This window comes from Antechinus flavipes, chromosome 4, assembly GCF_016432865.1.
Source record: "Antechinus flavipes isolate AdamAnt ecotype Samford, QLD, Australia chromosome 4, AdamAnt_v2, whole genome shotgun sequence".
Classification (NCBI taxonomy): Eukaryota; Metazoa; Chordata; class Mammalia; order Dasyuromorphia; family Dasyuridae; genus Antechinus; species Antechinus flavipes.
In genome coordinates, this window is record NC_067401.1 from 118262020 (window position 1) to 118279548 (window position 17529).

At 37.7% G+C, this 17529-nt stretch overlaps 1 protein-coding gene across 3 annotated transcripts in view; it reads left to right on the plus strand.

Annotated features, from left to right (window-relative positions):
* The first annotated feature begins 4187 nt into the window (after positions 1-4187).
* TRIM37 (tripartite motif containing 37) overlaps positions 4188-17529 on the plus strand; it is a 112517-nt gene continuing 99175 nt past the window's right edge. For 2 of the 3 annotated variants that reach the window (XM_051994151.1, XM_051994152.1), the window contains exons 1-3: positions 4190-5512; positions 7309-7410; positions 16605-16645. In XM_051994151.1, the coding sequence (XP_051850111.1) occupies positions 5492-5512; positions 7309-7410; positions 16605-16645 (164 nt within the window). In that variant the 5' untranslated portion in view covers positions 4190-5491. Of the gene's footprint in view, positions 5513-7308; positions 7411-16604; positions 16646-17529 lie in introns of all 3 variants that reach the window. The other variant, XM_051994153.1, reaches the window with a different exon arrangement.

The following is a 17529-nucleotide window of genomic DNA, read 5'->3' on the forward strand; positions in this document are numbered from 1 at the left end:
CTGCACAAGAAAAATCAGAGCAGGGGCAGCTAGGTGGGGCAGTAGATTGAGTACCAGCCCTGAAGTCAGGAGGACCTGAGTTCAAATATGACCTTAGACATAGTGATCCTGTGCAAGTAACTTAACCCCAATTGCCTCAGGGGGAAAAAAGAAAGAAAAGAAAAGAAAAATCAGATCAAAAGGGGAAAAAAATAAGAAAAAAAAGCAGCAAAATAAATGAAAATACTATGTTACAATTGCAATTCACATTCAGTCCCCAAAGTCCTCTCTCAGAATAATATTGTTAATACATAAGATCCACAGGATTACAAAAGAGACCAATTATATGGAAATAAAATTACCAAAAAATTTTAAAAAGTTGCCAATTTTAAATTGTTAATTATTAAATTGTTAAAACACAATTTAAAAAATGTTCTCAAATTAAGAACCCCTGTTGTAGGATAAAACAAAAATCCTCAGCCTGATATTTCACATCTTCCACAGTATGGGTGCCCTCTACCTTTCTGGTACTTTCTGTTATCTTCACTAAACACGGCGTACTACCTTCTGCTTTTAGCCCTTTGCACAAGCTAGCCTTCATGTTAAGAAGGCAGTCCTTGCTCACCCCTATTTCTCAGAAACCAGCCTTGTCCAAAGCACCACATAGGGATTACTTCTATAGGAAGGCTTTCCTGGGCCCCTCCATTAGTGCTCTCCTTTTCTTGAAATTACTTTGGTTAGTCTTTGTATTTATTTAACTTTGTACATAAAACTTTTTTTCATTCACAGTGCAGTATTCTTTGCTGTGAAAAACACAACGCACTGAATGTTTAAGTTGGCAACAAATAAGGAATCCTGGGCCAGATCTGTCTGAGGGTTGGGATTTGTCTTTCCTTCCTCTCCCACTGTACTTCCCTATGACTCCCAGATGAGGAGGCAGCTTTGTACTAGGAGGGATACAAGTGTTCCTGTGACCTTTCTGACTCAAGGCAGGAAAAGCAGGAAGCAAACTGCAGCTGGAGAAAGAAGTCTCTGGACATGGGGAGGAATTCCACTGGGCACTTAGTAACACATGTAAGCATCCCCTGTGAGGATCACTGGTATGAGTCTCTCTTCTTTTTTCCCTCCCTGAGTTCTTCCTCTTCCCCTGTCCCTCCCAAAGCAGAAGGTAACTTCTCTGAGGGTTGTGGCTTTTTTGTTTTGGTTTGGTTTTTTAGCCTTTATATCGGCTCTAGAACGATGTTGGTATTTAGATGTTTAAAAGAAACATTTGTTGGATTGAATTGAACCGAGAGGCAGGAATTTGGGCCTTTGTATTTTCTGTCTGTTAAAATAACCCCCCTTTCAGCCTACAGTGATAATTTATTTTCTCAATCCATTTTGGGCATTAATTAGTTTATCACAAATATAAGGACTCTGAAAGGATGAGGGGGAGAAATGGGCACATTATATAAAAGTCAATTTAAAAAACACTTCTTAAAAAAAACATCTTTTTATGTTTCCTTGATCTACTATGGCACTTAATACTTAAAATAGCTCAATAATTAGGATTTCCCAGCAACATAGCATAAAAAAAAAAAATTATACCAAAGCATTTGAATCCCTAGCTCTGCTTATATAGAAACAGAAAAAAAGTCAGGCAGTCCTTCTAACTTCTAGTCCTCCTAACAGATTCAGTCCCTGAGAGCAGCTGTTATGTCTTTTTCAAATGTTCTAAGGCAGAGCTTCATGTAGTCTACAACATTCCCTAATACTGCTGAAATCAGATTTAAATGAAATAAGGAAATATTTAACAAAAGACATAAAACATAATCTAGATCACTATCTTTTAAAATTAAGCCAGTGTGTGGCTTTTAGATATTCTTATGTATAGATAAGTGATCCCATTTCTATTTGAATTGATACCACTGTTCTAGGGGAATCCCTGAGGGGCTGTGGGATTCTTTCATTGCTGTGAGCTTGAACCCTTATTTTGGTCTGTTTGCTTTCCCTTTCTCTAACAACTTTTTTTTTTTTTTTTTAACATTATTAGGCCTTTATTATATTTCCAATTCTATACAACAACAATAAAAAAGTCCTGTTATTTTTTTTTAATTTATTAAAGCTTTTTATTTACAAAACATATGCATGGGTAATTTTTCAACATTGACTCTTGCAAAATTTTCTGTTCCAAATTTTTCCTCCTTCCTCCCACCTTCTCTCCTAGTTGGGTGGGGGATGCCCTGAATGAACAAGAACAAAGCAGCTGTAGAAACCTTTTACCCAAGGAATTAAAATGCAGCTGGGATGGATGCTTTCAGGATAGAACAGAAGTCTCCAGTATACTTTGAACCCAAAACTGGGAGTTTGTCCTAAAGGAAAGGGATGTGTAAACAATTCAAGAATGCTGAAAAAGAGGGGGAAGAAAATCAGGGCAGATGACTGGAATTATTGGTTGGTGCTCAACACTACTATTGCTACAACTTTGAGTGAGGAAGAATGATGAGATGGCTAGGAAAACACTATAGCTCAAGCCAATGCAGGATGGTGACTGATGAGAAACCTACTGAAATGCCAAATGCCCTGTTCTTATTCCAAGATCTGAGCCTGCTCACCCTGAAATATTTCTCCCTAAGGCTTGCCATCCTTCTCTCCATGACAAATTGCTCCTGGAGGTTCTATTTTGTAGACATGTTACCATGCCAACCTTTTCTTATTATCTTCTCTAACCGTTTCTTGACTTTCTGGACTTCAAAACCGTGGCCTTGTGTCAAGAACTTCCCTTCCCCAGCTTTCGTTAGTGTGTGGTTTTCCTTTAGAATGTGAACTCCTAGAGAGAAGGAAGTTTTCTTTTTGCTTGCATTTATGCTCCTCGAACTTAAGCACAAAACCTGGAAGACAGCAAATGCTTCTGAGTCTATATATTATTTCTCACTAATTTAAGAAAATAGTTTCACTTTCCACGGAAAGTCAGATCTAATCAATTGGAACGCTCATGGGTAGGCCGATCTAATATAAATGACAATACTACCTAAATTAATCTGCTTATTCAGTGCCACCCCAATCCAGCTCTCAAGAAATTCTTTTACAGCGCTAGAAAAAAAATAAAGTTTATCTGGGAAAAAATCTTTTCTCCAATATTCACCATGTGTGTCCCAAGTAACATAATAGCTGCCCAAGAGGGTATAGAGGATATAGATGGAGAGGCACACAATGATTCTTTTTCTAACTGTTGGGATTTCCCCCCAGCTTTGGGGGTTCAAGCAGAACTAATATATTTTACTGAAACCTATCAATAAATTCTATGCAGAGGAAAGATAAAAAGAAAATTGATGCTTAAGACACAAAAGAGAGTCAGTAGCAGGGAAAGTTAGGTAAATTCAAGGGAAAGGAAGACCCTTTGAGGCTGTGGCTTTGGGCTATTTCCTAAAGTCAGCTGTTTCACCTTCCAAAAGAGGGATTAGAGACCTATATAGAAAGCAGTCTGAAGGGAGGAGCTGGAAAGAGTGGCTCTATCCATTTGAAGGTGGGAACCCCCAGAAAGGTAATAGCTAATTGTCTTCTTTGAAAGCATCTTTGTTCTCTTCCTTCCCTAATTGACTGAGCCCTAATAAGATGCCCAGGGCTGTACTATGGGACTGAGAATCAAGAAATCCTGAAAGAGCTTACGTTTGTCTTAGAGTGGTGGCTAGAAGGCAGTTAGGTGGCACTGGGCCTAAATCTGAAGGGCACTGGCCCTCAGACTAGTCATGTGACTTTGGCAACTCCCTTAATGGCTGTATGCCTCGGTTTTTTCACTTGTAAAACGGTGATAACAGCACCTAAGATCAAATGGTATAATATTTGTAAAAAGCCTGGCACATAGTAGGCACTATACGAATGCTATTATTGGGAAAGAAGGTTTTGGGCTTCTTAGTAGTGGAAAGCTGAGTGGAATAATAAAGTTCAAGACACTCCCTTTCTAGAGGCAATGGTAAATATGATTAGGACGAAGGCCAGAGTCAGGAAGAGGACCTTCGAGTTCTGAGTTGGAGAATACAAATATAAGCAAAAAGGAAGTCAGTTCCTGCACTTTAGTAGCTCACATTCCAAAGGGAAAAGTCAACACGCAAAAGGATGCTCAGGGCTTAGAAGAGCCCAAGTGGCTGAGGCAAGTTCAAGAGACAGGTGTTAAATTCAAAATGAAACAAACAAATCCCTATCATTGTCCCTATCATTGTTCCTTCTCATTTGCTCAGCTTCCCTGGGATATGGGGTGGGGGTGGAGGTAGGGGTGGGAGGAAGGGGAGGGAGAGTATTTCGTTTCCTATACATCTTAACAGGCTGCCATCTTCCCACCTAGAATGTTACCGCGTACTAGAAAGGAATTCAGTGAAGTAGCTGACACAATTTACTGGCCGAGTGACCAGAATTAAGTACAAGCAAAGCTTTATTTCTAATTCATTCATTCATTCGTTCGTTCATCCCATTCACCATTCAGGGTCGGTTTAGTTTGAGCACTAACACTGGACGTAAGACTTCCTTCCCTGAAGTCTCCTCCCGGCTAAGACACCTGGCTCCAGTGTGAGCTCTGAGAAAGCCCGGGAACTCACACGGGCGGGAGGAATCTGGAAGCTCGCGCGTCCTTAGCGCCGCCCTACAGTCCCTCGTTGGGTCGGATAGAGGCGGAAAGGCGATTTTCTCGCGGTAACAGGAAGCGGGGGATCCCGGACACTCGTTGTAGACCCACTAGGGTAGCTTAGTCTTCGTCCATACGCATTCCTGGAGTCTCAGTGGTGAGTAGGGAGAAACACTCCCCAGCCGTCACCGGTTAGTCCCCGCCCTCTGCGGTATTCCACGCTCCGCCCCTCTCCGAGGGCGCGCGGACTCCTAGCCAACTACCGCCCCGCTCTCAGCCAGCACCTACAAGCCTGGGGGTGGGAGGGGCATCCAGCGGCACTGCGGCAGCCGCGGGCCGGTCTCGTGCTCCGCCGCGTCGCGAGGAGCACATTTCTCTTCGCCTGCGGAGGTTTCCTACGCATGCGCGTTGCTCCCCTCTTGCTGCCGCCACCACCCTAGCCACCAGCTGCCCTGGTTACCGTTGGTACCTCGGTACTCCCCTTTCCCAGCCCCGCGCCACCACTTAGCTGGGGTAGAACCGTTCACCCTTGTCACGTGAGAGCAGGGGAAGGAGACGCTGCGGGGCTCGCTGTAGGTCTCTGGCCCTCTTTTTCTCCCGCTCGCTCCTGGGCTCGGGCTCGCCGGCTAGGCTGGGCTGGGCTGAGCGGGGCGCGCGGGCCGGCTGACTGGAGAAGGGAGGAGCGCCCGGGTGGGGCGCGCGCAGATAAAAATGGCGAAATGGGGTTAGGCGGCATGGAGGTAGGAGCGGTGGGGCGCCGAAGGGGGACCGGGCATACCCGAGTCCCGTAACCCCCACCCCAGCATCGTGCTGTTTTCTCTGGCCAACCGGACCTGGCGACCTGGTTCTGACACCTGGTGGGGGACAACGACGGATTCCGCGGGGTACCGCGGGGCCTGGCGGGAGCTAGAGGCAATGGATGAGCAGAGCGTGGAGGTGAGAGAAGAGGGGCGACGTCACTACCAGCTGGAGGGGGGGCAGCAAAGAGGGGAGGGGGACTTGATCCCAAGCCCCTCACCTGGGCAGCCCCCTCCCCACCCTCCCCAACCTCTTAGGAGGGGGGTGTGTCAGGTTCTCCTGACTTGCTTTGCTTTCCAGCGCCACGCCCCCCTCCCCCAAACTGCCGCAGTCTGCTGATGCGCATCTGCTCCTCCTTCCCCAAAGGTGCCTTTGCAAAATAATCTCTGACCAGAAATGGAAATTGAGTGAATTGATGATGTCCTTGTTGCCTGCACCTTGTGCATCCGGTTCATACAGGTGCCCTAATTCACCTTCAGTGAACAGGCAAGCATTTTACTTTTTTGCCTGGTAAATTTTCAGAACCTATCTAAATGGTGTTAAACAGGTGCTGAAATTTGGACTCAAAAGTGCCCAATTAGCCAGAGGCAAGGAAAACCAACATTTGATATTAGCCTCATTCTCCTGGTTACTTTTCCTTTGGGGGAAAAAATGAGCAAAAAAGATAATTTATTTTTATGAATATTATCGAAAAAGGCGGGCTTTAACTCCAGAATATGTCCTTGAGCGACAGATTGCCGTTGAGGAAAATGTATTGAGAGCAAAGATCCTCTCTCATCTTATTTTCTCCAGTTTGCTATTGCAATTGTTTGCTAATTGCTATTGCAGTCATACTATCCTCTTAGTTGTTTTCCATACACAACGTTCCAATTATGTTAACAAAGCTATTCCCCATACACTTTCATTATGTTGTATTCTATCACCAACCTTTTTGGATTGAATCCTCATTTCCCTTGGCTTTCAGTAAGCTTTCCAGTATTCTTTTATTCAATATGAGAGGAAATAAATTCTAGAATTAACTATGAATATGCACATAAGAAATGAAATAGAAATTAGTTTCTTATAAAGAAAGCTGTATTTGATACACAACCTTTTTTGTATCACAAAATCAGTGTTTTGGGTGAACATAGTAAGAAGTATTAGTTTTATTTTTGGCACAGTTTTTGAGAGATACCATCAGCTTTTTTTTTTCTTTAGATTTAATTGAGAACAGGACTGAAAATCCTGATTCTAAAAGATAAGTTATTATAAAGGAAACTAAAGCTTTATAAATGCATAATGGCTTATGGTTCACCGAAGATATACTCATAATTTTTAACTTTACTGATTGGAAATCAATTTGGTATCGCTAGTTATTATCTGGATTAATTGGCTCAGTTTTTACTAGATTGTTGATTTTTTTTTACCCAAAGTGAAAAGTTTCATATTTAACCTCATTTACTTGGTTTTGATCCATAAAAATTATTCTTTATCTCATCTTTTTTAGATGTTTAAGATACATTTATAATGCTCCTGCTTTTCCTACCCTGCTCCTGTCCTTTTTCCATTCACTTCCCCTCAATCCACTCCTTTTTTCATTAACATTATTAAAATATTTCAATAGACTAATACATTTATTTGCCAAATATTACCCCACCCCCTTGACAAGGTTCTCCTTCTTCATGGAGCAACATTTGTAGCAGGCTGGAAACCCCTATCCCAAAAGAACATAAATTCTTTATATTAGGGTCTTTTTCTTTTGGTCCCAGAATTTCCAGTGTCTAGCACACTGCCATGCATGTAGTAGATGCTCAATGTTTGTTGAATTGTTCAGCTAGAATCTTTTATAATACACGTTTAGAATTCCTAATAAGATATCACTACTAAGTCATATATTACCATTCTTTTTTTAATATGATAGAAACTCTGTATCATGGTTGTATTTATTTTCATAGAGTATTGCTGAGGTTTTCCGATGTTTCATTTGTATGGAGAAGTTGCGTGATGCACGTCTGTGTCCACATTGTTCCAAGCTTTGTTGTTTCAGCTGTATTCGGGTAAGTTCTATTCTAGCTTATAAATATGTCTGGGCATGTACTTAAGGAGAATTCTGACTGACTTCCAAGAAGGATTTTTCACTTTTTTGTTGGACTTAAATATTTATTGCAATTCCTTTACGATATGATAATTTTGTTATTATTGCAGACATCAATGGGAAAGGCATGGACGAAATTTTTCCTTGCACATCACTGACAGGAATCTTCAAGTATATACTTATAGAAGAATATCAGAGAGTGATGTGAAAAAGTAGTAATGCTTATACTTTGGGAACTGTCTTATTGACTTTTTTCCCCTCACCCTTAACCTTCTACTTGTCTTAGACTTTTATCTGCCTATTCCTTTAGTGTGAGTACTTTACAAAAGCCATCTTTTTTTTGTCATCACCATCCTTTTCTTCATTCTGTTTTTTTCAGTATTGTAGAAAGAGCATTATACTAGGGATTGGGAGACTTAGAATCTAAGACCTATCTTCATAAGTAACTTCAGCTTTTTTGATATCCACATGACCTTCCTCATCTGTCAAATGAAGGGGTTAGGCCAGATTATCTCTTAAGGTTTCTCTTATATTTGTGATTCAATTTATCCTATTTTCCTTAACTCATTAAGTCTGATTTCCATTTACAACTTGGAAACAAAATTTTCTGTGCCTAGGAGTTTTAAAGGTGTATTCTTAGCTTTTGTACATTACCTTTTTCCTAGCTGTAATGGCATTTGGCAATTTCTGATTCTCTTTATCCTTTTGGAGGCTCTACTTTGTCTTTTTTCTTTTTTAAATTAAAGCTTAATATTTTTCAAAATATGTGTGGACAATTCTTCAGCATTAGTCCTTGCAAAACCTTGTGTTCCAATTTTCTTCTCCTTCTCCCACGCCCTCCCCTAGATGGCAAGTAATCTAATATATGTTAAAAATGGTAGAAATATATATTAAATCTAATATATGCATATATATTTATATAGTTATCATGCCACACAAGAAAAAGAGAAACAAAGTAAAATACAAACAACAACAACAAAAAGAGTGAAAATGTTATATTGTGAACCATACTCGGTTCCCACACTCCTCTCTCTGGGTATAGATGGCTCTCTTCATCATCGAACAAGTGGAATTGGTCTGAATCATCTCATTGTTGAAGAGAGCCACATCCATCAGAATTGATCATTGTATAGTCTTGTTGCTGTGTACAATGATCTCCTGGTTCTGCTCATTTCGCTTAGCATCAGTTCATGTAAGTCTCTCCAGGCCTCTCTGAAATCATCCTACTGGTCGTTTCTTATAGAACAATAATATTCCATAACATTCATATACCACAATTTATTCAGCCATTCTCCAACTGATGAGCATCCACTCAGTTTCCAGTTTCTTGCCACTACAAAAAGGATTACTACAAACATTTTTTGCCTATGTGGGTCCCTTTCCCTCCTTTAAGATCTCCCTGGGATATAATCCCAGTAGAAACACTACTGGATCAAAGAGTATGCATGGTTTGATAACTTTTTTGAGCATAGTTCCAAACTGCTCTCCAGCGTGATTGGATTTGTTAAAAATTCCTCCAACAATGTATTTAGTGTTCCAGTTTTCCTATATCCCCTCCAACATTCATCATTATCTTTTTCTGTCATCTTAGTCAATCTGAGAGGGGTATAGTGGTACCTCAGAGTTGTCTTAATTTGCATTTCTCTGATCAATAGAGATTTGGCTCTACCTTTTCTATGAAAAATCTTCAGGGTTCCTTTTCTTTCCTTTTTGTAGTTCATTGTTTTTTGGACATTGTCAACTTTTAGGGCTTTCACTACCATTTTCCTTATTTGTATTCACATCTCTTACTGACATTCTTAATGACCTTGTTAATAGGGTGTAAACTTTTGCTTTTTGGATTTGTCATAAATGAAAAAGCATTTCTTAAGTATTTACCATGCCAAATTTTGGTACTAAGGTTAAAAATACAAAAAGTGAGATGATTCCTACCCTCAAGGAGCTTAGTATTTAAAAGAGGAAAACCATATATTTAAGGGTCTGGTATGGTAGTCAAGGAGAGGAGTTTTGGTTGGAGGAGACTATTGCTTTTTTTTTTTTAAATTTTTTTTTATTCATTATTTTTTTCTCTCTATTTGATTATAAGGTCCTTGAGTAGAAGGTATTGCTTTATTTATATTAGTATACCTGGTGATTATCACTGAGCCTTATGTATTTTTTAAATAACTTTTTATTGACAGAACATATGCATGGGTAATTTTTTACATTATCCCTTGCACTCACTTGTGTTCCAACTTTTCCCTTCCCTCCCTTCACCTCCTCCCTTAGATGGCAGTCAGTCTTATACATGTTAAATATGTTATAGTATGTCCTAGATATAATATACATGTGTAGAACCGTACAGTTCTCTTGTTGCACAAGAAGAATTAGATTCAGAAGATAAAAATAACCTGGGAAGAAAAACAAGAATGCAGATAGTCCACATTCATTTCCTAGTGTTCCTTCTCTGGGTGTAGCTGATTCCATCCATCATTGATCAATTGGAACTGAATTAGATTTTCTTTTTGTCGAAGATATCCACTTCCATCAGAATACATCCTTATCAGTATTGTTGTTGAATTGTATAATGATCTCCTGGTTCTGCTCATTTCACTCAATATCAGTTTATATAAGTCTTTCCAAGGGAGGAGACTATTGTTGAGCATTTGATTGTCCATTCCTTTCCAGGAATGGTGACAATATTGATTTGATTACTCATCCCAGAGCCAGAAGTAGAAAGCAGGATAGGTTGGGAATGTCATACAGTAACATAACTAATGCCCACTTGTGCTGGGTAGAGAGATGTAAAGCATGATTTTAGGCTAGCTGATTGAAGATTAAAAAAATTTTTTTTGGTTATTTTATTTTTATGATTACATGTAAGGATAATTTTGAACATTCATTTTTGTAAGATTTTGAGTTCCAAATTTTTTCCCTTCCTTTATCTTCCTTCCCAAGAGGCCAAGCAATCTGATATAGATTATACATGGACATAGACTAAACTTTAAAAAAATTATTATTCGTTCACATATCATCTGAATCTGTCCTAGCATCCCTCCCCATTTGTTTTCCCTTTTCTTAGAGCTATTTTTTTAAGGGAAAAAAAATAAGAAAAAAAATGAGCCTAATTAGTCAATACACTAAAAAAGTCTGAAAATATATTCAGTGTTTCATACATATGTACTTCCCCAATCAGCCCTTATATTTAATTGTAGTGCTTTCCCTCTGAGATTATTTCCATTTTTATCCTTGACAAATAAGGCTAAAATATCCTCATTTGAACATAGTTGTTTACATGTTGTCTCCTCTGTTATACAGTAAACATCTAAAGACCAAAAACTGTTAGTTTTTGCCTTTGTTTAGTTTAGTGCTTGGTAATTAAGTACTTAATATTGACTTGACTTTTACCCCCACCTGTGCAAAGGAGTGTGGAGGGCATTTCTGCAACATTCACTTTTAGTGGTTTTGTGCTGATTATTCTTTCTATTTATATTGTCATTTTTTTTTTTTTTTTGTGTGTGTGTGTTTGTGTGTGTGTGTGTGTGTTTGGTTCTGCCTGCTTTGCATCTGTTCATGAAACTCTTTTCATGCCTTTTTGTATTCATCACATTCACCTTTTCTTACAGCATAGTATCCATGCTGTATTAGTATACAGCATTGCATACCATCATTCCCCAAACAGTAGGTTATCAACTTTGCTGCCATTTTTTGCCATCCTAAATAGTACTATTAGAAATACAGAGGGTAATTTCTTGCACTGTATTCCTAATATTGTAATGGAATCTTTATGTTAAAGGTATGGACATTTAGTCACTTTATATAATTCCAAATTACTTTCCATAATAGTTCTCTTAAACTCTCAGTTCTACCAACAGTGCAGTAGTGTGCCTGTTTTTCTACAATCACTCCCAACTTTGACTATTCTTTTTCATTTTTGCCAATTTATTGGGTATGAGATGAAATCTCAGCATGATTTTTATTTGCTTTTATCTTATTAGTGATTTGGATCATTCTTTCATTATTAATAGTTTTCATTTCTTTTGAGAACTGTTTGTTCATATGCCTTCACCACATTCCATTCAAAATAATCCATCCACTTAAATTTATAAATAGGATTTCAAGAAGAACTAAAAGGTAATTTAATGGAATGACATGTGCAGTATTCCTTACTTGTTGTCCCTTACCTCTAGAGAAGGAGATGAATTTTTTTCAAGTACTTGCTGGGTTCAATGTTGGCCAATATAATTAGTGACCAGTTTTGTTTGATACTTCTTTCCATTACATTATTGTTTTTATACATGTTATCTTTCTAGGGCTGCTGAACCTAGGTGGAGAAAAATTATGCAATACTGCGTCCACTACAAATGTGTGTTAATAACCTCAACTGGGCTTTCACTACTGCTGTGTTATCCTTCTACACATCCTTAATTAACTCATTATCCCACTTTTCACAGTGGATCTTTCAAACATATTTATTCCTCCTCAATTGTCTAATGGTTCCTTCTCTTAGCTGAGAACCTTGCCTTATATTTTACAGAAAAAATTGAGGCTGTTTACTGAGAGTTGCCTCTTTATCTTTCCACATCTCTTATCATCCAGATAGCTTCTTCCCTGTCTCAGATGAAGACATGGCTTTTCTCCTCAATAAGAGAAGCAAAAGATATTAGATTGCAAGCCAAAGGAATGGAGAGGATGATGTTGCCACTATAATAATAGGGAAGTTTGGAAGTAAAGTTTGGGGAAATAGTTTTGGACATGCTAGGTTTAACTGTTTCCAGGACAACCAGTTTTCAAGATAGCCAAGAAACAGTTGGAGATACAAGACTGGGGATCAAAAGAGGTTAGAGCAAATAAGTCTTTAAGAATCATCAACAAAGAGTTAATAATTGAGTCTACATGAATAACATCTTCAATTCCTCATTATCCCTCCCTTCTTTCCCCTCCCCCCGTTCTATGTATTGTGAAGGTCTGTCTTTTTCATTTTTGCATCATATTTCATTTATGTACCATTTTTTCCTCTGACACTGCCACCACTATGTTAATAGGCCCTGTTAAATTTTGTGCAGTGTATGTTGTTCAACTACTGAGTTTTTCCCTTGCGATTTATTAAGCCAATCTCTTTTTAATGTCCATGAATCTCATTGTATTATGTAATATTCTGGGGCCCTATAGTGCGCTGGGACTTCATGTAGTCAACATAGTATAATAAATGAGCACCTGTTCACCCTGACCATTTACAGAGAACCCTAATTTGTTTAGATTCTGCACAGGACATCTTCCATGACAGTGGTAAATAATTTTGACAAGCATATGTCCCCTCTGTTTTAGTCTCACTTGAAGGTTATCATCATTAGATCTTTGAGCATAATTTTCTTTGTGGTTACATATATTGGTAAATTTTACAATATTTTAAATGTGCATGGGATAGTGCAGTGGATAGTCAATAAACATTTATTAAGTGGCTGTTTTGTGCTAGGCACTGTGAGAAGTGTTGATAATATAAGAAATAAAGTCAGGAAGACCTGAGTCCAATTCCACCCTAAAGATATTTCCTATCTGTGTGTGAAACTGGGCAAGCCACTTAACCTCTTTTTGTTTCAGTTTACTCAGCTATAAAATGGGGATAATAATAGTACTTCTATTCCCGGTTTTTGAGGATAAAATGGGATAACATTTATTTATTTGTTATAGCTTTTTTATTTACAAGATATATGCATGGGTAATTTTTTCAGCATTAATCTTTGCAAAACCTTCTGTTCCAGCTTTGCCCTGCCTTTCCCCCATCCCCTCTTCTAGATGGCAGGTAGACCAATACATGTTAAATATGTTAAAGTATATGTTAAATACAATATATGTATACATAAGGGATAACATTTATGAAACTCTTTGTAAGCCTTCAAAGCTATGTTGTTCTTTGAAACATGACTTTGAAACTCTCTTATTCTATTGACTTCATTCTTTTTTGTAAATGGTAAACTCAGCAGGATCTTATATTCTCTAGTGATATGGACAAAAGAAAAAATTTCTTTTTTCAATGATTTTCTGCAGATCTGCAAAGTATCCCTATTCATTTGGTAAAGGAAATATTTACTGATGTCACTGATGATCAGAATTGATCACTGTGCAAACACTAATAATTCATTTATTATTTGCTCACTATAGCCACTTCTGGGTTCTTCTGGTGTCCTTAATATGAGAAACTTTTATTTTTGTTTTTCCTAAGAGAAAGTGAAAATTAAAGCAGTGTTTTCTAGATAAGTGTTTCTAGATAAGAATGTTTTCTTATAGTTTAATTTAGAATCAAGTCATCAATAATCTTTGCTTTTTGTTTTAGTTACAGTTCTATCATTATTAGTATATGGATGATCTACATATAAGTCACTTGCATGTGCTATCTAGCTTATTCTGGGGCTATTTGCCCTCCTACTCAGATTGGCTTCCTTTTCTAACAGTTCTGTGAACTGCCTTCTTCTGAACTTGCATTGTTTCTTTTTTTTTTTTTTAAATTTTATTTTATTTAATAATAACTTTGTATTGACAGAATCCATGCCAGGGTAATTTTTTATAACATTATCCCTTGCACTCGCTTATGTTTCGTTCCCCCCCCCCCCCCCCCCCCCAAGATGGCAAGTAGTCCTATATATGTTAAATATGTTGCAGTATATCCTAGATATACATATTTGCAGAACCAAACAGTTCTCCTGTTGCACAGGGAGAATTGGATTCAGAAGGTAAAAATAACTCGGGAAGAAAATCAAAAATGCAAATAGGTCACATTCGTTTCCCAGTGTTCCTTCTTTGGGTGTAGCTCTTTCTGTCCATCATTTATCCATTGAAACTCAGTTAGGTCTCTTTGTCATAGAAATCCACTTCCATCAGAATACATCCTCATACAATATCGTTGTCAAAGTGTATAATGATCTCCTGGTTCTGCTCATCTCACTTAGCATCAGTCCATGTAGGTCTCTCCAAGCCTCTCTGTATTCATCCTGTTGGTCATTTCTTACAGAACAATAATATTCCATAACATTCATATACCACAATTTACCCAGCCATTCTCCAATTGATGGGCATCCATTCATTTTCCAGTTTCTAGCCACTACAAACAGGGCTGCTACCAACATTTTGGCACATACAGGTCCCTTTCCTTTTTTTAGTATCTCTTTGGGGTATAAGCCCAATAGAAACACTGCTGGATCAAAGGGTATGTACAGTTTGATAACTTTTTGGGCATAATTCCAGATTGCTCTCCAGAATGGTTGGATTCCTGAACTTGCATTGTTCCTTCTATCGCAAGTAATGGAGTTAATTGAGTGCTTATTGTTTTATCTGTCTTGTGGAAAAAAGTTTGCTATTTGAAAATACTTTTTACAGAATCTTTTTACAGAATACTTTTTTACAGAATCTGTTTGAAATTTGAATTTGTTGAGCCCTAGAGAATCAACTACAAAACTTTTAGAAGTAATTCACAACTTTAGCAAAGTTGTAGGATACAAAATAAATCCACATAAATCATCAGCATTTTTATATATCACCAACAAAATCCAACAGCAAGAGGTACAAAGAGAATTCCATTTAAAATAATTGTCAATAATATAAAGTATTTGGGAATCTATCTGCCAAGGGAAAGTCAGAACTATATGAGAGCAAAAACTACAAAACACTTAGTGCTATACCAGTCAAACTCCCAAGAAACTATTTTACTGATCTAGAAAAAATAACAATAAAATTCATGTGGAAGAACAAAAGGTCAAGAATTTCAAGGGAATTAATGAAAAGAAAAGCAAACGAATGGGGTCTAGCTGTACCAGACCTAAAACTATATTATAAAGCAGTGGTCATCAATACCATTTGGTACTGGCTAAGAAATAGATCATTTTGATTATATTAAGTTAAAAAGATTTTGTACAAACAAAACTAATGCAGACAACATTAGAAGGGAAGCAATAATCTGGGAAAACAATTCAAAGGTTCTAATAAAAGTCTCATTTCTAAAATATAGAGAGAATTGACTCAAATTTATAATAGTTCAAGCTATTCTCCAATTGATAAATGCTCAAAGGACAGTTTTCAGATGAAATTGAAACTATTTGTAGTCATATAAAAAGGTACTTCAAATAACTATTGATCAGAGAAATGCAAATTAAGACAACTCTGCGATACCAATACATACCTGTCAGAGTGCTAAGATGATAGGAAAAGATGACATATTTTGGAGGGGATGTGGGAAAACTGGGACACTGATACATTGTTTGTGGAATTGTGAATGGATTCAATCATTTTAGAGAGCAGTTTGGAACTATGCTTAAAAAGTTATCAAACTGTGCATATCCTTTGACCCAGCAATGTTTCTATTGGGCTTATATCCTAAAGAGATCTTAAAGGAGGGAAAGGGACCCCCATGTGCAAAAATAATTGTGGCAGTCCTCTTCGTAGTGGCTAGAAACTGGAAATTGAGTGGATGCCCATCAATTCGAGAATGGCTGTATAAATCATGGTATATGAATATTATTGTTCTGTAAGAAATGACCAGCAGGATGATTTCAGAGAGGCCTGGAGAGACCTACATGACCTGTTGGTAAGTGAAATGAGCAGAACCAGGAGAACACGGAAGCAACAAGATTATATGATGATCAATTCTGATGGACATGGCTCTCTTCAACAATGAGATGATTCAAACCAGTTCCAATGATCTTATGATGAAGAGAGCCATCTATATCCAGAGAGAAAACCATGGGAACAGAATGTGTACCACAACATAGCATTCTCACTCTCTCTGTTTTTATTTGCTTGCATTTTGTTTTCTTTCACATTTTTTCCTTCCTTCTCAATCTGATTTTTCTTGTGCAGCAAGATAACTATAAATATGTATACATATATTGGATTTAACATATTTTAACATATTTACTGTATTGGCCTACTTGCTCTCTAGGGGAGGGGGTGGGGGAAAGGAGGGGAAAATTTGGAACAAAAGGCTTTGCAAGGATCAGTGTTGAAAAATTACCCTTGCATGTGTTTTGTAAATAACAAACTTTAATTAAAACAATTTTTTTGAATCTGTAAAAAAAAGTAGGACTTAAACCAACAGACATATATAAAACATGAAAGTACATTTTAATTCTGTTAAAACATTGGTGTTTTGGGAACTGAACATTTTTTCCCCTCTTGCCTCCTAAGCGTTGGCTGACCGAACAGAGAGCTCAGTGTCCTCATTGTCGGTAAGTTTTTAAATACATATAGTTTTTTATATGTTAAGAGTTAAGGGAGTGGGGTAAGAGCACATATTAAAACCTGTGTAGGAGAATTTCTTGTTCATAACATCTGTCATTCACTTCTTTACAAGAATAGTTTCTCCCCTTCAACCTTTGGTTCTAAGACATTTTAAATTGGATGTTGTGGAGATATCTTAAACTCAGTGTTTGTAAAATTTGATTATCTTTTACCCAAAACCTTTTCCTCTTCTAGACTTTATCATTTTTATTGAAAGCACCACCATTCATTCTAGTGTCTTAGGTTCATGATATCAGCATTACCCTGTACTACTCATTCCTCCTCACTCCACATATATTTAATCCCTTGCCAAATCTTGTTATTTCTATCTTTAAGATGTTTTTAACATCTGACCCCTTTTCTTTACTCATGGCTATTACATTAGTGTAAAACCTCATTACTTCTTGGCTAGACTATAGCAATAGCCTCTGAAGTGTCCTAAGTTTTTTCTTATATTCTATACACTTCTGCTAGAGTCATTATCTTTTGAGGCCATGACTTCCCTCCTCAGCTAACTGTAATGGCTTCTTATTGCCTCTAGAGTCAAATATAAATGTCTCTGTTTAGTTTTTTAAGTCTAGTGTAGATATAATGTGCCAGTAAACTATCTCCAACCTCATTGATCATCACTTTCCTTTCTGTACTCGGTAGTGCAGCAAAATAGACTCTTTCTTTCTCATATATGACACTGCATCTCTGTGCCTTTGTAATAGTTTGTTTATGTTTCTAGATGTTTTTCCTCCTCAGCATCTTTCTTTAAGAGTTGTCTTCTTCCTGAAGCCAGTTTGGTCTTCCTAGCTGCTAATAATACCTGCTTCCACTCTACCTTGTA